The sequence below is a fragment of the Chamaea fasciata genome, unplaced genomic scaffold (assembly GCF_029207755.1).
Source record: "Chamaea fasciata isolate MVZ Bird 193981 ecotype frontalis unplaced genomic scaffold, bChaFas1.0.hap1 SCAF_715, whole genome shotgun sequence".
Lineage (NCBI taxonomy): Eukaryota > Metazoa > Chordata > Aves > Passeriformes > Sylviidae > Chamaea > Chamaea fasciata.
In genome coordinates, this window is record NW_027094800.1 from 1 (window position 1) to 18,819 (window position 18,819).

Sequence of the window (18,819 nt, forward strand, 5' to 3'; positions counted from 1 at the left end):
CCCCCAGTCCGCCCGCCCGCTCATGTTGGAACCGGGACGGGCGCTCAGCGCTGCCGGGACCGGCCCCGGGACGGTAAGACCCCCCCCCCAAAAAAATAAACCCCCAACCCCCTTTTTCACCCCCCCGGGACTCCCCTCCCCTCCTGGGACCCTCCCCCGTGTCCCCTGTGTCCCCTCGCGCGACCCCCGCGATGTCCCCAAAGGGTGCGGGGGGGACGCGGGGGTGTCCCCGAAAGTTGTGGGGGAACAATTTTGGGGAGGGGGAGGGGGGGGGTTTTTCAGGTGGCGCCCCCCTCATTGTCCCCGGCCCAGCTGTTTCGGCCACGCCAACATCTGGCTCGCAGCTGGCCGAGGAGGGGAAGGGGGGGGGGGGGTCCTGTCCTGGGGGGGGGGGGGCACCTCTGGAACTTTCTGGGGTGGGGCTGCGGGAGGGGGGAGGACGGGGAGGGGGGTCCCCAAAAATCCCCGACGGTGACAGTGACGGGGTGGGGGGTCGCTCGGGGGGGTTTTTGGGGGGTCTTGGGGACGCCCCCCACCCCTCCCGCCGTGCTGGCCGCCGCCCCCCGCGGTTAAAGCCGGCGCTAAGCTCGGCTTAGATCCGCCCTGATCCAATTTGCTCCGGGATATTTCGGGATCGGGGCGGCCCCGGTGACACCCCCCCCCCCCCCCCCGGCCGACCTGCCCCCGCCTGCCCACCACCCTGCGGGGCTGGGGGGTCCCGGGATCACCCCAAATCCGGGCGGGATCCCCGGGACCACCCCAAAACCGGGAGGGATCCCGGGATCACCCCCAAACAGGGAGGGGTCCCTGAGATCACCCCAAAACCCGGAGGGATCCCTGGGATCAGCCCAAAACCGGGAGGGATCCCTGAGATCATCCCCAAACCGGGAGGGGGATCCCTGGGATCACCCCAAATCCGGGAGGGATTCCTGAGATCACCCTAAAACCCGGAGGGGGTCCTGGGACCACCCCAAAACCGGGAGGGGATCCCTGGGATCACCCCAAATCAGGAGGGGGTCCCGGGATCACCCCAAAACCGGGAGGGGATCCTGGGGTGGGATCCAGGGGGGGATCCCGGTGTGGGGTCCCGGTGTGGGACCCCCGGTTTGGGATCCTGGTGTGATTCCCTGGGGTGGGACCCCAGTCCAGTTCCCGGTCCCGGTTCAGGATCCCAGTTCGGGATCCCAGTTTGGGATCCCGGGGCAATTCCCAGTTTGGAATCCCAGTTCCCGCAGTTCCCAGTGCAGGAGCCCGGTTTGGGGTCCTATTTTGGGATCCTGGTTTGGGATCCCAGTTGGGAATCCCGGTTTAGGATCCCAGTTTGGGATCCCAGTTTAAGATCCCGAGGCCGTTCCCGGTTTAGGATCCCGGTTTAGGACCCCGGGCCCTTCCCAGTTTGGGATCCTGGGGCCATTCCTGGTTTGGGATCCCGGGGCCGCTCCCGGCTTGGAATCCCGGTTTGGAATCCCGGTTTGGGATCCCGGTGTAGGATCCCGGGGCTGTTCCCGGTTTAGGATCCTGGTTTAGGGTCCCGTTTTGGGATTCCGGGGCCGCTCCCGGTTTGGAATCCCGGTTTGGGATCCCGGTTTGGAATCCCGGTTTGGGACCCGGGGCCATTCCCGGTTTGGGGTCCCAGTTGGGAATCCCGGTGTAGGATCCCGGGGCTGTTCCCGGTTTAGGATCCTGGTTTAGAGTCCCGTTTTGGGATTCCGGGGCCGCTCCCGGTTTGGAATCCCGGTTTGGGATCCCGGGGCCGTTCCTGGTTTGTGATCCCGGTTCGGGACCTGGGGCCGTTCCCAATTTGGAATCCCGGTTTGGAATGCTGGTTTGGGGTCCCGGTTTGGAATCCCGGTTTGGGATCCCGGTTTGGAATCCCGGTTTGGGATCCCGGGGCCGTTCCTGTTTTGGATCCCGGTTCGGGACCTGGGGCCGTTCCCAGTTTGGAATCCCGGTTTGGGATCCCGGTTTGGGGTCCCGGTTTAGGATCCCGGGGCCGTTCCCAATATGGAGTCCCGGTTCGGGATCCCGGTTCGGGACCCGGGGCCGCTCCCGGGGGTCCCGCCGGCCCCGCCCGTCCCCCCCTCGCCGGCTCCGCCCGAGCCAGCCCCGAGCCGGGGGCGGGAAGGGAAGGGGAAGCGGCGGATGCTCCGTGCCGGTTCCGACCGCCGCCGGCGGCTCCAACCGGCGCCGGTACGAGGGTCCGGGGGGTCCGGACGGGCTCTGAGCGGGAGTCCCGGGGGCGGCGGGAGCCGGGGGCGGTGTCCCGGGACCGGGCGCGGCTGCGCGAGGCACCGGGCGGTGGCGGACGGCTCCGGGACCTCCGGGACGGCACCGGGGGCTCCGGGACGGTGCTGGGGGAATTCTGGTACCGGGACCGCTCCGGGGGCTCCGGGACCTCCGGGACGGCTCCGGGGCTCCGGGACCTCCGGGACCGCTCCGGGGGCTCCGGGACGGCTCCGGGACGGCTCCGGGACGGCTCCGGGATGGCTCCGGGACAGCTCCGGGACGGTGCCGGGGGAATTCTGGTACCGGGACCTCTCCGGGACGGCACCGGGACGGCACCGGGGGCTCCGGGACGGCACCGGGACTGTTTCGGGACTGCTCCGGGCCGGTTCTGGGGGAATTCTGGTACCGGGACCGCTCCGGGACCGCTCCGGGACTGCTCCGGGGGCTCCGGGACGGTTCTGGGGGAATTCTGGTACCGGGACCGCTCCGGGACCGCTCCGGGACTGCTCCGGGGGCTCCGGGACGGTTCTGGGGGAATTCTTGTACCAGGACTGCTCCGGGACCGCTCCGGGCCGGTTCTGGGGGAATTCTGGTACCAGGACTGCTCCGGGACCGCTCCGGGCCGGTTCTGGGGGAATTCTGGTACCAGGACCGCTCCGGGACGGCACCAGGACCGGAGGGCTCCGGGACGGGACCGACAGCGGTACCGGGACGGCTCCGGGGCGGTGCCGCGGCCACCGGGGCTCCCCCGGGCCCGTCCCGCAGCTCTCGGGGGTCCCGCACCGGGGGGGCCTCACCGGGGGTCCCGTCCTGAAATTTGGGGAGGCGGAACCGAGCGGTGACGTCGCCCCGTGTCCCCTTCTCTGTCCCCCAGGGTGCCCCACCCCGTTCCCGGCTGGATGTCACCTCCTGCCACCCTGGTGTCACCCGGGTGACAGCCCAGGGTGTCCCTGATGGCACAAAGGTGACACTGAGGTGACGTTCCCATCCCCAGGAGCCATGTCCTGCTGGCACTGAGCCTCGGGTCACCTTGTGACCACCCTGGTGGCACAAAGGTGACACTGAGGTGACACCAGCGTGACATTCAGCCGTGTCCTGCTGGCACTGAGCCTCGGGTCACCCTGGTGGCACAAAGGTGGCACCAAGGTGACCCTTCTGTGACATTCAGCCGTGTCGTGGTGGCACTGAGCCTCGGGCCACCCTGGTGACACCAAGGTGACACCGCTGTGACATTCCCACCCCCAGGAGCCATGTCCCGGCGGCGCTGAGCCTCAGGTCACCCTGGTGGCACAAAGGTGGCACAAAGGTGGCACCAAGGTGACCCTGCTGTGACATTCAGCTGTGTCCTGCTGGCACTGAGCCTCGGGTCACCCTGGTGACACCAAGGTGACACCGCTGTGACATTCCCACCCCCAGGAGCCATGTCCCAGGCGGCGCTGAGCCTCGTCACCATCACCCCCCGTCACCCTCGCCACCGCCACCCGCCCCCGACCATGGGGAGCATCTACAAGGAATACTTCAACCGCGACAAGATCCGCGAGCACTACAACTTCACCAAGGGCGACGGCGAGAGCGCGTCGCCCTCGCGCTGGGTGGGCTCGGCCCTCATCGTGCTGCTCTGCTGCGTCATCGTCCTGGAGAACCTGCTGGTGCTGGTGTCCATCTGCCGCAACAAGCGCCTGCACCTGGCCATGTACATCTTCATCGGCAACCTGGCGGCGTCGGATCTGCTGGCGGGCGCGGCGTTCATGGCCAACACGCTGCTGTCGGGCAGCACCACCTTCAGCCTGACGCCCGTGCAGTGGTTCGTGAGGGAGGGCACGGCCTTCGCCACGCTGGCCGCCTCGGTGTTCAGCCTGCTGGCCATCGCCATCGAGCGCCACGTGGCCATCACCAAGGTGAAGGTGTACGGCGGCGACGGCGGCTGCCGCATGGTGCTGCTGATCGGCGCCTGCTGGGTGATCGCCGGCGCCGTGGCAGCCTGCCCATCATGGGTTGGAACTGCATCAGCGACCTGCGGGATTGCTCCACCGTGCTGCCGCTCTACTCCAAGCGCTACGTGCTCTTCGTCACCACCATCTTCACCCTCATCCTGGCCGCCATCGTCGGGCTCTACACGCGCATCTACTGCGTGGTGCGCTCCAGCCACGCCGAGATCGCCTCGGCGCAGACGCTGGCGCTGCTCAAGACCGTCACCATCGTGCTGGGAGCCTTCATCGTGTGCTGGCTGCCCGCCTTCATCATCCTCCTGCTGGACGCCTCGTGCCCGGTGCGCGCCTGCCGCGTGCTCTACAGCGCCAACTACTTCTTCGCCTTCGCCACGCTCAACTCGGCCGCCAACCCCGTCATCTACATGCTGCGCAGCAAGGACATGCGCGGGGAGTTCCTCCGGGTGCTCTGCTGCGGCGGCGGCGGCGGCGGCGGCGGGGCGAGGAAGAGGAGGTCGGGGAGGCGCGGCCGGCCGGGGGTGCCGCTGCGGACGTCCAGCTCGCTGGACAAAGGGGTTGCGGGCGGCGGCGGGGGGGAGTTGGCCACGGCGCCGTTGACGCGCGAGTGCACCACGTCGGTGTGAGGGGGTGGAGATGCGCCGCGCGGATCTGTGGGGGCGCGCCGTGGATGATCTGAGGCCACGCCGTGGCTTTGTGGGCACCCCATGGACACCTCATGGACATGCCGTGGACACCCCGTGGACATGCTGTGGACACTCCGTGGACACCCCATGGACACCCCATGGACATGCCGTGGACACCCCGTGGACACCCCATGGACGCCCCATGGCTTTATGGGCACCCCATGGTCACCCCATGGACATGCTGTGGTCACCCCATGGTCACCCCATGGACACCCCATGGACATGCTGTGGACACCCCATGGACACTCCATGGTCACCCATGGTCACCCCATGGACACCCCATGGTCACCCCATGGACACCCCATGGACATGCCGTGGACACCCCATGGACACCCCATGGACACTCCATGGACACCCCATGGTCACCTCATGGACACCCCATGGACACTCCATGGTCACCCCATGGTCACCCCATGGACACCCCATGGACACTCCATGGTCACCCCATGGACATGCTGTGGACACCCCATGGACACTCCATGGTCACCCCATGGACACCCCATGGACATGCCGTGGACACCCCATGGACACCCATGGACACTCCATGGACACCCCATGGTCACCTCATGGACACCCCATGGACACTCCATGGACATGCTGTGGACACCCCATGGACACCCCATGGACATGCCGTGGACACCCCATGGTCACCCCATGGTCACCCCATGGACACCCCATGGTCACCCCATGGTCACCCCATGGACATGCTGTGGTCACCCCATGGTCACCCCATGGTCACCCCATGGACACCCCATGGTCACCCCATGGGCACCCCATGGACACCCCATGGACATGCCGTGGACACCCCATGGACACCCCATGGACACTCCATGGACACCCCATGGTCACCTCATGGACACCCCATGGACACTCCATGGTCACCCCATGGTCACCCCATGGACATGCCATGGACACCCCATGGACACCCCATGGACACCCCATGGTCACCTCATGGACACCCCATGGACACTCCATGGACACCCCATGGACACCCCATGGACATGCCGTGGACACCCCATGGACACCCCATGGACACCCCATGGCCGGGTGGACACCCCAAGGCCACCCTGGGGACACCTCAGAGCCACGCCATGGCACCCTGGCGACACTCCACGAACACCCCGTGGCCTCAAGGCCACCCTGTGGACACTTCAAGGCCACCCTGGGGACACTTCAAGGCCACCCTGGGGACACTCCATGGACACCCCAAGGCCACCCCGTGGACACCTGATGGCCTCAAGGCCACCCTGGGGACACCCCATGGCCCTGAGGACACCCCAAGGCCACCCTGGGGACATCCTGTGGACCCCCCCATGGACACTCTACAGCCTCGAGACCACTCTGAGTCACCCCACGGTCCCGAGGCCACCCTGGGGACACCCCACGGTCCCAAGGCCACCTTGGGGCCACCCCCCGGTACGAGCGGAGCGGTTCCCTCGCGGTTCCCTCGCGGTTCCCTCGCGGTTCCCCCGGTACGGACGGACACCTTCCCACCCCGCGACCCCCGGGAGGGTGTCCCCAATGTCCCCAACGTCCCCAACGTCCCCTCCAGCTCTCCGTGTGCCCTTCCCACGCCCCCGCGGGCACGGCCGGACCTGTCCCACGGCTCCCGGGGCTCCTCCCGTGCCCATGGGCGGCCGATCCTTCCTTCCTTTCCTTCTTTTCCTTCTTTTCCTTCCTTCCTTCCTTCCTTCCTTCCTTCCTTCCTTCCTTCCTTCCTTCCTTCCTTCCTTCCTTCCTTCCTTCCTTCCTTCCTTCCTTCCTTCCTTCCTTCCTTCCTTCCTTCCTTCCTTTCCTTCCTTCCTTCCTTTTTCCTTTCCTTTCCTTTCTCCTTTCCTTTCCTTTCCTTTCCTTTCCTTTCCTTTCCTTTCCTTTCCTTTCCTTTCCTTTCCTTTCCTTTCCTTTCCTTTCCTTTCCTTTCCTTTCCTTTCCTTTCCTTTCCTTTCCTTTCCTTTCCTTTCCTTTCCTTTCCTTTCCTTTCCTTTCCTTTCCTTTTCCTTCCTCCCGGGATCCACCGGAGATCGCCTGCCCCCCAAAAAACCCAACCCCAAAATAAATCCCGTTTTTTTCCCTCCCCCGTGCTGGAGCGCGGGGTGTGGGGGATCCCAACGCGGCCGGATCCGCCGGGATCATCCCCACCTCGAAATTCCCGGGATTTCTTTTTATTTTTGGCCTCCTCCCCAAAAATCTTCTCCCGTCGTTGCATTAAACGAGTTTCTTTTTGTTTTGTTGTGTCTTTTTCCGAGGTGTTCCTCTGGTGATGGATTTGTGGGGAGGGGGTCTGGAAAATGATGCCAGGGGCGTTTGGGGACAGCTGGGGACATCTGCCGTGTCCCAACTCGGCGTTTTGTCACCTTCCACCCCCCCCCCAAAAAAAAACACCCCAAATTTCCTCCCTGAGGGGTGAAGAGGAAACGAACGGCGGCGGGCTCGGGGACGATCAAACCCGGCGGGGACGCGGTGCCACTGCCGGGGTGTCACCACAGCGGGACAGAGCTGGCCCCCCAACGCCGGGGACTCCCATGGGTGTCCCCCCTCCTCAATTTGGGGTGTCCCACCCCTTTGGGAGTGTCCCCCATATCGAATTTTGGGGTGTCGCCCCCCCTTCATCCCCCCACCCTCCCCCCCGCCACCCCCAAGATGGCGCCGGGGCGACCCCCTGACAGCCCCACGCGCCCGCGCCGTCGCGCCGGGTGACGTCACGCCCCCCAACCGCACCCAAAATGGCGCCCGGCCCCCCGCGCTGCCCGCGCGGTTTGACCTTCCCAACACGGCGGCGGCGCCGCGACGGGTTGGGGCGCAGCCGAGTGACGTCAGAGAGGAGGCGGGACGGCCTTAAAGGGGCCATGACCGCGCGGGGGCCGCGGCCGCCGCCAGGGCCGGAGCGGGCCGAGACCGGCGGCCGGTGAGGGGGGGCCGGGGGGTCCCGGGGGGGCTCGGGGCCGCTTTAACCGGCCGTGGGGGGGGGTCGGGGGGTTTTACCGGATTTGGGGGTCCGGGGGAAGCCAAGGTTTGGGGGGTGGGGGGGTCTGAGGGCAGTTGTGGGGGGGGGTAAGCGCTGAGGGGAACGAGAGGCGGGGGGGGGGGGCAGCGGGGCCGGGGGGGCGATAACGGGGCTGGGGGGGTAATTCCTGAGGGGGCAATTAAGATATGAGGAGGGAATTAGTTAATGAGGGGGTAATAATCTCCCCGGGGGGGGCAATAACGGCCTGAGAGGGGTAATTAAAGTGTGAGGGGGTAATTAACGCGTGAGGGGGTAATAAGGGTTGTGGAGGGGGGGGGGGCGATAACGGCTGTTAGGATGTGAAGGGGGGAATTAATTAATTAACGAGGTGATAATAACAGCCCCGGAGTAGCAATTCATGAGGGGGGGGGGCAGTTAAGCTGTGAGGGGGGTAATTAATTAATGAGGGGGTAATAACAGCCCGGGGGGGGGGCAATAAATACCCGGCGGGGGGGGGGGAATTAAGATGGGAAGGGGTAATTAATTAATGAGGGGGTAACGATTGCTGGGGGGAATAAAGGCCTGGGGGGGGTAATTAAAGTGTGAGGGGGGTAATTAATTAATGAGGGCGTAATAAGGATTTGGGGGGTAATTAAATCATAAGGGGATGATTTTTTTGGGGGGGGGGGAGGGGTTTAATTTGGGGACAGTGTGGGGGTGGCAGTTGTCACCTGGAGGGGCCCCGGCGGTGTCACCAAGCCCCGGAGGGTGACGCGTGCCGCTGTCACCTCCCCGGGCTGTCCTTGGGGACAGCGGGGCCAGGCCCGCGGGTGACACCGATGGAGTGACACCGGTGACAACGGGTGACAACTCGCGGAGGGGACGCCCAAGTCCCCTTTGTCCCCCCTGAGTGCTTTGGGGACAGCCCTGACCCGCCGTGAGGTGTCACCTGGCTGTCACCCCCGTGTCACCGCCTGTCACCCGCTGCTCCTTTCGCCGTTTTCCCCGTTTTTCTCCATTTTTTCCCGCATTTTTCCCCCTTTTTTTGCCGTTTTCCCCCCCCGTTTTTCTCTGTTTCCCCCCGTTTTTTCACCCCTTTTTTCCCCGTTTTTCTCCATTTTCCCCGCATTTTTCACCCCCTTTTTTCCCCTTTTTCCCCCATTTTTCTCCATTTTCCCCGCATTTTTCCCCCCTTTTTTCCCCCCGTTTTTCTCTGTTTCCCCCCGATTTTTCCCCCCCTTTTTCCCCGTTTTTCTCCATTTTCCCCCCTTTTTTCCCCTTTTTTCCCCCGTTTTTTCTCCATTTTCCCCCTTTTTTCCCCCATGTTTTCCCCCCATTTTCCCCCTGTTTTCTCCCCATTTTCCCCCTCCTGTTTTTCCCCCATTTCCCCCCTATTTTCCCCCCATTTCCCCCCTGGTTTTCCCCCATTTTCCCCCTGTTTTTTCCCCATTTTCCTCCTCCTGTTTTCCCCCCTTTTTTTCCTGTCTTGCCCCCGTTTTTTCTCCATTTTCCCCCCTTTTTTCTCCCCTTTTTTCCCCCCTTTTCCCCCCTTGTTTTCCCCCATTTTTCCCCCTTTTCCCCCCATTTTTTCCCAATTTTCCCCCATTTTTTCCCCAGTTTCCCCCCATTTTTATCCAATTTTCCCCCATTTTTTCTTTCATTGTCCCTCTATTTTCCCCCCATTTTTTCCCCCATTTTTCCCCCATTTTTCCCCAATTTTCCCCTGTTTTTTCCCCATTTCTCCGCAGGATTTTGATGGGCACAGCCGCCCCCGGCCATGGGGCAGAGCGAGTCGCAGCAGGAGGCCGAGGTGGGGACGCGTCCCTGTCACCCCCCTGGTGTCCCCAGGGTGTCCCCAGGGTGTCCCCAAGGCCGGGGGTGGCTCAGCTGTCCCTTTGTCCCCACAGGGCACGGTGCTGAGGGGGCTGCTGGCCGTCTTCAGCAGGGAGCAGCTCCCGGCACGCGCGGTGAGCGCTGTCACCTGTGTCACCTGTGTCACCTGTGTCACCTGTGTCACCTGTGTCACCTGTGTCCCGTGTCCCTAGGGACAGTGTCCCCAATGTCCCCGGTGTCTCTAGCTCCATATCCCGTGTCCCTAGGAACAGTGTCCCCGTGTCCTCAGGGACAGGGTGCCAGTGTCCCCAGTGTCCCCATGTCCCCAGTGTCCCCAGGGACAGTGTGCCCATGTCCCCAGTGTCCCAGTGTCCCCAATGTCCCCAGGGACAGTTTCCCCATGTCCCCAGTTTCCCAATGTCCCCAGTGTCCCAATATCCCCATGTCCCCAGGCACAGTGTCCCAGTGTCCCCATGTCCCCAGTGTCCCCAGGGACAGTGTGCCCATGTCCCCAGTGTCCCCATGTCCCCAATGTCCCCAGGCACAGTGTCCCAATGTCCCCAGTGTCCCCAGGCACAGTGTCCCCGTGTCCCCAGTTTCCCCAGTGTCCCCAGGGACAGTGTCCCCATGTCCCCAGTGTCCCCAGTGTCCCCATGTCCCCAGTGTCCCAATGTCCCCAATGTCCCCAGGCACGGTGTCCCAGTGTCCCCGTGTCCCCAGTGTCCCCACGGCTGCTCAGCACCCCCTGAGGGGACACAACCTTGTCCCCTGGGGACATGTCCCAGTCCCTGACCCGGCTGGGACACCCTGGGGACACCGCGGGGACACCGCGGTGACACCCCCTTCCTTCCCCAGGTGCTGGGCGCCATCCTGGGCCTCGCCATCCTCATCATGGCCATCGCCGGCCTGGGCTGGTGGCTGCGCCTCAAGAGTGAGTGCCACCACCCCCCGCCTCCGGAGGGGACGGGGAGGTGACAACCCCGTCCCCTCACCCTGTCCCTCGGTGTCCCCCAGAGGTGCCGGCGCAGGAGCCGCCCCGTTACCCGCCTTCCGCAAGCGGGACAAGGTCCTGTTCTACAGCCGCAAGATCATGCGTAAGGTGACCCTCGGGGCGACGGCGGGGCGGGCGCGGCGCTGTCACCGCCCCCCGGGGTGACACGGTGTCCCCGACGCCGGCAGGTGTCCCAGTCCACGTCGTCGCTGGTGGACGCGGGGACGGCCGGTGGCGCCGCGCGCCCGCGCAGCCGCAAGAAGCTGAAGGTGCTCAGCAATCGCCAAGAAGTGAGCGGGTGGTGGCACGGCTGGCTGTCCCACGGTGTCCCCACGGGGTCTCTGCCCTGTCCCCATGGTGTCCCCACGGTGTCCCCATAGTGTCTCTGCCCTGTCCCCACGGTGTCCCCACGGGGTCCCCACGGTGTCTCTGCCCTGTCCCCATGGTGTCACCTTGCTGTCCCCATAGTGTCCCCTGGCTGTCCCCACGGTGTCCCCACGGTGTCCCCATGTCCCCAGGGTCAGTGCCAGCTTCCTGCGCATCCAGAAGGAGCCGCCCCACGGTGTCCCCTGGCTGTCCGTGTGTCCCCTGGCTGTCCCCTGGCTGTCCCCACGGTGTCCCCTGGCTGTCCCCGCGTCCCCTGGCTGTCCCCTGGCTGTCCCCACGGTGTCCCCTGCCTGTCCCCGTGTCCCTGGCTGTCCCCGTGTCCCCTGGCTGTCCCCACGGCGTCCCCACGGTGTCCCCACGTCCCCAGGGTCAGTGCCAGCTTCTGCGCATCCAGAAGGAGCCACCCACGGTGTCCCCTGGCTGTCCCCACGGTGTCCCCTGCCTGTCCCCGTGTCCCCTGGCTGTCCCCACGGTGTCCCCTGGCTGTCCCCGTGTCCCCTGGCTGTCCCCTGGCTGTCCCCTGGCTGTCCCCTGGCTGTCCCCACGGTGTCCCCTGGCTGTCCCCACGGTGTCCCCTGGCTGTCCCCGTGTCCCCTGGCTGTCCCCATGGTGTCCCCTGCCTGTCCCCTGCCTGTCCCTGGCTGTCCCCACGGCGTCCCCACGGTGTCCCCACGTCCCCAGGGTCAGTGCCAGCTTCCTGCGCATCCAGAAGGAGCCGCCCACGCTGCAGCTGAAGGAGCCGCCGCCCTCGGTGCTGGAGGCCGACCTGACCGAGTTCGACGTGGCCTCGTCACACCTGCCCTCAGAGGTGCTCTACATGCTCAAAAACGTCAGGTGGGCACCGGGGGGGACCAGGGATCTTCCTGTGGGATCTGGGATCTCTCTGTGGGGTCTGGGATCTCTCTGTGGGGTCTGGGATCAGGGGATCGAGGTCTGACCGTGGGATCTCCGCCTGGGGTCAGGGTCTCTTCTTTGGGATCAGGATCCATCGATGGGGTCGGGATCCATTGTTGGGGTTGGGATCCATTGTTGGGTTGGGATCCATCGATGGGGTCGGGATCCATCCCCGGGGCCAGCACTCGACCTCAGGGATCCAGCTCCACTTTTGGACACCTCTCCAAGGGTGTCCTCTCTCCATAGCAGGTCCCCACGGTGGCACCGCTGTCCCCACGGTGACACAGCTGTCCCCACAGTGTCACCGCTGTCCCCACGGTGTCACCACTATCCCCACGGTGTCACCGCTGTCCCCACGGTGTCACCACTATCCCCACGGTGTCACCGCTGTCCCCACGGTGTCACCACTATCCCACAGTGTCACCGCTGTCCCCACGGTGTCACCACTATCCCCACGGTGTCACCGCTGTCCCCACAGTGTCACCACTATCCCCACAGTGTCACCGCTGTCCCCACAGTGTCACCATTGTCCCCACGGTGTCACCACTATCCCCACAGTGTCACCACTATCCCCACGGTGTCACCACTGTCCCCACGGTGTCACCACTGTCCCCACGGTGACCCCGCTGTCCCCCACGGTGTCACCGCTGTCCCCACGGTGTCACCACTATCCCCACAGTGTCACCATTATCCCCACAGTGTCACCACTATCCCCACAGTGACACCGCTATCCCCACAGTGACACCGCTATCCCCACAGTGTCACCACTATCCCCACGGTGTCACCGCTGTCCCCACGGTGTCACCACTGTCCCCACGGTGTCACCACTGTCCCCACGGTGACCCCGCTGTCCCCACGGTGACCCCGCTGTCCCCCGGCTGTCCCCGCAGGGTGCTGGGGCACTTTGAGAAGCCGCTGTTCCTGGAGCTGTGCAAGCACATGGTGTTCCAGCAGTGCCAGCAGGGCGAGGACGTGTTCCGGCCCGGGCCAGCCCGACACCAGCATCTACGTCCTGCAGGAGGGCAAGCTGGAGCTGCTGCTCACCGAGACCGTGAGGGACACCTGGGGGACACCTGGGGACACTGGGGACACCTGGGGGACAGCTGGGGACACCTGGGGACATCGGGGACGTCGAGGATGTTGGGGACATTGAGGGTGGCCAGGGAGGACAGTCAGAGATGTCCAGGAGATCCCCAGGGACACTGGGGACACTGGGGGCATGGGGGACACCTGGGGACATTGGGGACACTGGGGACACCTGGGGACATCGGGGACATCGAGGATGTTGGGGACATTGAGAGTGGCCAGGGAGGACAGTCAGGGATGTCCAGGAGATACCCAGGGACACTGGGGACATTGGGGGCATGGGGGACATCTGGGGACATTGGGGACACTGGGGACACCTGGGGGACACCTGGGGGCACCTGGGGACAGCTGGGGACACTGGGGGACACCTGGGGGACACTGGGGACACCTGGGGGACACTGGGGACAATGGGGACGCTGAGGGGATTGGGGGCGTTGGGGATATTGGGACACTGGGGACTTGAGGGACATCGGGGTCACCTGAAGACATCAGGGACATTGGGGACATCGAGGATATTGGGGACACTTGGGGACATTGGGGACAGCCAGGGACATCAGGGGACGCCAGGGGACACGGGGCGTGTCCCTGCAGGACGGGAAGGAGACGGTGATGAAGGAGGTGTTCCCTGGGGACAGCGTCCACAGCCTGCTGAGCATCCTCGACGTCATCACGGTACCGGCCGCGTCCCAGTGTCCCCAAAGCCCCGGGGACACCGCGGGGGCTGTCCCCAAACCCTGCCACACCCAGCTGGGGGGTCCAGACCCCCCTGAGCTCCATGGGCGGCTGTCCCCAACATGTCCAGGCTGTCCCCAAGGCCCTCCAACGCAACGGGGACCACCCCAAACCCAACTGGGAACGTCCCAAACCCAACTGGGAATGTCCCAAACCCAACTGGGAACATCCCAAACCCAACTGGGAATGTCCCAAACCCAACTGGGAACATCCCAAACCCAACTGGGAACATCCCGGACCCAACTGGGGACGTCCCAAACCCAACTGGGGACATCCCAAACCCAACTGGGGACGTCCCAAACCCAACTGGGAACATCCCAAACCCAACTGGGAATGTCCCAAACCCAACTGGGAACATCCCAAACCCAACTGGGAATGTCCCAAACCCAACTGGGACCGTCCCAAACCCAACTGGGAATGTCCCAAACCCAACTGGGAACATCCCAAACCCAACTGGGAACATCCCAAACCCAACTGGGAACGTCCCAAACTCAACTGGGAATGTCCCAAACCCAACTGGGAACGTCCCAAACCCAACTGGGGACGTCTCAAACCCAACTGGGAACATCCCAAACCCAACTGGGGACGTCCCAAACCCAACTGGGAACGTCCCAAACCCAACTGGGAACACCCCAAACCTGACTGGGGCCACCCCAAAACCCAACTGGGACCATCCCAAACCCAACTGGGGACATCCCAAACCTGACTGGGGCCACCCCAAACCCAACTGGGACCATCCCATACCCAACTGGGAATGTCCGAAACCCAACTGGGGCCACCCCAAACCTGACTGGGACCGTCCCAAACCCAACTGGGAACGTCCCAAACCCAACTGGGAACGTCCCAAACCCAACTGGGAACATCCCAAACCCAACTGGGGACGTCCCAAACCCAACTGGGAACATCCCAAACCCAACTGGGAACATCCCAAACCCAACTGGGGACACCCCAAACCCAACTGGGAACGTCCCAAACCCAACTGGGAACATCCCAAACCCAACTGGGGACGTCTCAAACCCAACTGGGAACGTCCCAAACCCAACTGGGGATGTCCCAAACCCAACTGGGAACGTCCCAAACCCAACTGGGAACGTCCCAAACCTGACTGGGGCCACCCCAAACCCAACTGGGACCATCCTAAACCCAACTGGGAACGTCCCAAACCCAACTGGGAACATCCCAAACCCAACTGGGACCATCCCAAACCCAACTGGGAACATCCCAAACCTGACTGGGGCCACCCCAAACCCAACTGGGACCATCCAAACCCAACTGGGGCCACCCCAAACCCAACTGGGACCATCCCAAACCCAACTGGGGCCACCCCAAACCTGACTGGGGCCACCCCAAACCCAACTGGGACCATCCCAAACCCAACTGGGGACATCCCAAACCTGACTGGGGCCACCCCAAACCCAACTGGGAAGACCCCAAACCCAACTGGGAATGTCCCAAACCCAACTGGGGACACCCCAAACCTGACTGGGACCGTCCCAAACCCAACTGGAACGTCCCAAACCCAACTGGGACCACCCCAAACCCAACTGGGACCATCCCAAACCCAACTGGGAACGTCCCAAACCCAACTGGACCACCCTAAACCCTGTTGTGGCCACCTCAAACCCAGCGCTGACCACCCCAACCCCAACTGCCCAAACCGCTGGTGTCACCCATGACCTTCAGGCGTCCCCCGCTGTGTCCCCTGACCCCTGGGTGTCTCCAGGGGCACCAGCGGCCGTACCGGACGGTCTGCGCCCGCGCGGCCGAGGACTCCACGGTGCTGCGCCTGCCGGTCGAGGCCTTCTCTGCCGTCTTTGAGAAGTACCCCGAGAGCCTGGTCAGGGTGGTGCAGGTCAGTTGGGCTCGGGGGGAGCCTCCTGGAGGTCCCCAGGGGGTGGCAGGGCACCCACGGCGGCCTGCCGTGTCCCCGTCCTGCAGATCATCATGGTGCGGCTGCAGCGCGTCACCTTCCTGGCCTTGCACAATTACCTGGGCTTGACCAATGAGCTCTTCAGCCACGTGAGTGACCGCCCCAAACCCAGCTGTGGCCACCCCAAACCCAACTGTGGCCACCCCAAACCCAGCTGTGGCCACCCCAAACCTGACTGACCACCCCAAACCCAACTGTGGCCACCCCAAACCCAACTGTGGCCACCCCAAACCTGACTGACCACCCCAAACCCAGCTGTGGCCACCCCAAACCCGTGACCACCCCAAACCCAGCTGTGGCCACCCCAAACCCAGCTGTGGCCACCCCAAACCCAACTGTGGCCACCCCAAACCCAGCTGTGGCCACCCAAACCTGACTGACCACCCCAAACCCAACTGTGGCCACCCCAAACCCAACTGTGGCCACCCCAAACCTGACTGACCACCCCCAAACCCAGCTGTGACCACCCCAAACCCAGCTGTGGCCACGCCAACCCCAGCTGTGGGCCACCCCAACCCCAACCTTGACCACCCCAAACCCAGCTGTGACCACCCCCAAACCTGACTGACCACCCCAAACCCAGCTGTGGCCACCCCAAACCTGACTGACCACCCCAAACCCAGCTGTGACCACCCCAAACCCAGCTTGTGACCACCCCAAACCCGACTGTGACCACCCCAAACCCAGCTGTGGCCACCCCAAACCCAGCTGTAGCCACCCCAAACCCAGCTGTGGCCACCCCAAACCTGACTGACCACCCCAAACTCAGCTGTGACCACCCCAAACCCAGCTGTGGCCACCCCAAACCCAGCTGTGGTCACCCCAAACCTGACTGACCACCCCAAACCCAGCTGTGGCCACCCCAAACCCAGCTGTGGTCACTCCAAACCCAGCTGTGGCCACCCCAAACCCAGCTGTGACCACCCCAAACCTGACTGACCACCCCAAACCCAGCTGTGACCACCCCAAACCCAGCTGTGGCCACCCCAAACCTGACTGACCACCCCAAACCCAGCTGTGACCACCCCAAACCCAGCTGTGGCCACCCCAAACCCAGCTGTGGCCACCCCAAACCTGACTGACCACCCCAAACCCAGCTGTGACCACCCCAAACCTGACTGACCACCCCAAACCCAGCTGTGACCACCCCAAACCCACCTGTGGCCACCCCAAACCTGACTGTGACCACCCCAAACCCAGCTGTGACCACCCCAAACCCACCTGTGGCCACCCCAAACCTGACTGACCACCCCAACCCCAACCTTGACCACCCCAAACCCATCTGTGACCACTCCAACCCCAACCCTGACCACCCCAAGCCCAACAAACTCTCCACCCGCCTGATTTCAACCTGCCCTTCTGGGGTTGGCCCCCGGCCGGGTCGTGTCCCCCCGATGTCCCCCCGATGCTCTGCCACGTCCCTTTGTCCCCAAACCTGCAGGACATGCAGCCCCTGAGGCTGTTCCCCCAGCCCGGCCACGCCGCCCGCACCAGCCCGGTCCGTCACGGCAAACGCGGCCTGGGCAGCACCGACGAGGGTCGGGACACGGGTGAGACCCTCCCCAGAGCCCCCCAAACCCTTCGCCCCAAACGTTTTTGGGGTCACTTCTCACTTGTTTTTTTTTTTTGGCGGGGGGGTTGGTTGTCATCCCGCAGCCGAGCTGATGAAAGGCGCCGGGTTGGAGACGCCGGCGCCGCCGCCCTTGTTGAGCCGCTGCATCTCCATGCCTGTGGATATCTCTGGTGGGTGTGGCCGTCACCCGGGGGTGTGGCTGTCACCCGAGGGTGGCTTTGTCCCCTGTTTGGTGACCCCTGTGACCCGGCCCAGGCATCCAGAAGGGTCCCCCGCTCGGATTTCGACATGGCCTACGAGCGCGGGCGCATCTCGGTGTCGCTGCAGGAGGACAGCACCGGCGCCTTCGGGCAGGTACGGGCTGAGTGCTGCCTCGAATCCTGCCCCGAAATCCCAACCAGGATCCACCCAAATCCCACCCCCGAATCCATCCAAAATCCACCCCGAATCCGCCCTGAATCCTGCCCGAAATCCCACCCAAAATCCACCCAAATCCACCCCGAATCCACCCCGAATCCCACCCAAAATCCACCCCAAATCCGCCCCGAATCCCACCCAAAATCCACCCCGAATCCGCCCTGAATCCCACCCAAAATCCACCCCAAATCCCATCCCCGAATCCCACCCCAAATCCCACCCCGAATCCCACCCAAAATCCACCCTGAATCCCACCCCAAATCCCACCCAAGATCCACCCAAATCCACCCCGAATCCGCCACGAATCCCACCCTGAATCCCCCCCGAATCCCCCCAAATCCCCCCAAATCCACCCCGAATCCACCCAGGATCCGCCCAAATCCACCCCGAATCCACCCCGAATCCCACCTGAATCCCATCTGAATCCCACCTGAATCCCACCCCCAAATCCCACCCAAAATCCACCCAAATCCACCCCGAATCCCCCCAAATCCCCCCCAAATCCCCCCAAATCCCCCCCAAATCCCCCCCAAATCCCCCAAATCCCCCCCAAATCCCCCCCAAATCCCCCCAATCCCCCCCCAGGCGTCCCAGGAGCCCAAGGAACGCAAAATCGGTGACGTTGGAGGAGCAGCCCTCGGGGATCTACCACTACAGCTCCTGCGAGGAGGACACGGCGCCGGGGACAACGCCGGGGACAGCCCCGGGCACGTGTCCCTTCGGGCCCTACCAGGGCCGCCAGACCAGCGACATCTTCGAGGAGGCCAAGAGGGAGCTCATCAAGCTCATGAAGGTCGAGGTGAGGACGTGGCTTTGGGGTTTTGTGAGGTTGGGGTGGGTTCCTGGTGGGTTTCTGGTGGTCTGGTGGGGTTGGGGTGGGTTCCTGGTGGGTTTCTGGTGGTCTGGTGGGGTTGGGGTGGGGTCTGGTGGGTTTCTGGTGGTCCTGAAAGGTCAGGATGGGTTCCTGGTGGGTTCCTGGTGGGTTTCTGGTGGTCTGGTAGGGTTGGGGTGGTTCCTGGTGGGTTTCTGGTGGGTTTCTGGTGGTCTGGTAGGGTTGGGGTGGGGTCCTGGTGGGGTTCCTGGTGGGTTTCTGGTGGTCTGGTAGGGTTGGGGTGGGGTCCTGGTGGTCCTGTAGGGTTGGGATGGGTTCCTGGTGGGTTCCTGATGGGTTCTT

At 64.1% G+C, this 18,819-nt stretch overlaps 2 protein-coding genes across 2 annotated transcripts in view; both read left to right on the forward strand.

Moving 5' to 3' along the window:
* Nucleotides 1-3,662: 3,662 nt before the first annotated feature.
* On the forward strand, nt 3,663-7,085 carry LOC136305861 (sphingosine 1-phosphate receptor 2-like). Its single transcript, XM_066209180.1, is given in 2 exon segments — nt 3,663-4,197; nt 4,200-7,085. Coding segments are annotated over 2 exon segments (1,077 nt in total). The 5' UTR covers nt 3,663-3,719; the 3' UTR covers nt 4,799-7,085.
* Nucleotides 7,086-9,558: 2,473 nt separating this feature from the next.
* LOC136305862 (patatin-like phospholipase domain-containing protein 6) overlaps nt 9,559-18,819 on the forward strand; it is a 30,149-nt gene continuing 20,888 nt past the window's right edge. The window contains 18 exon segments of the mRNA XM_066209181.1: nt 9,559-9,612; nt 9,710-9,769; nt 10,491-10,566; nt 10,650-10,678; nt 10,681-10,734; nt 10,815-10,924; nt 11,707-11,847; nt 12,798-12,888; nt 12,890-12,958; nt 13,585-13,665; nt 15,449-15,577; nt 15,664-15,744; nt 17,097-17,205; nt 17,312-17,398; nt 17,484-17,497; nt 17,499-17,572; nt 17,676-17,716; nt 18,272-18,444. Of these exon segments, the coding sequence (XP_066065278.1) occupies nt 9,580-9,612; nt 9,710-9,769; nt 10,491-10,566; nt 10,650-10,678; nt 10,681-10,734; nt 10,815-10,924; nt 11,707-11,847; nt 12,798-12,888; nt 12,890-12,958; nt 13,585-13,665; nt 15,449-15,577; nt 15,664-15,744; nt 17,097-17,205; nt 17,312-17,398; nt 17,484-17,497; nt 17,499-17,572; nt 17,676-17,716; nt 18,272-18,444 (1,452 nt within the window). The 5' untranslated portion in view covers nt 9,559-9,579.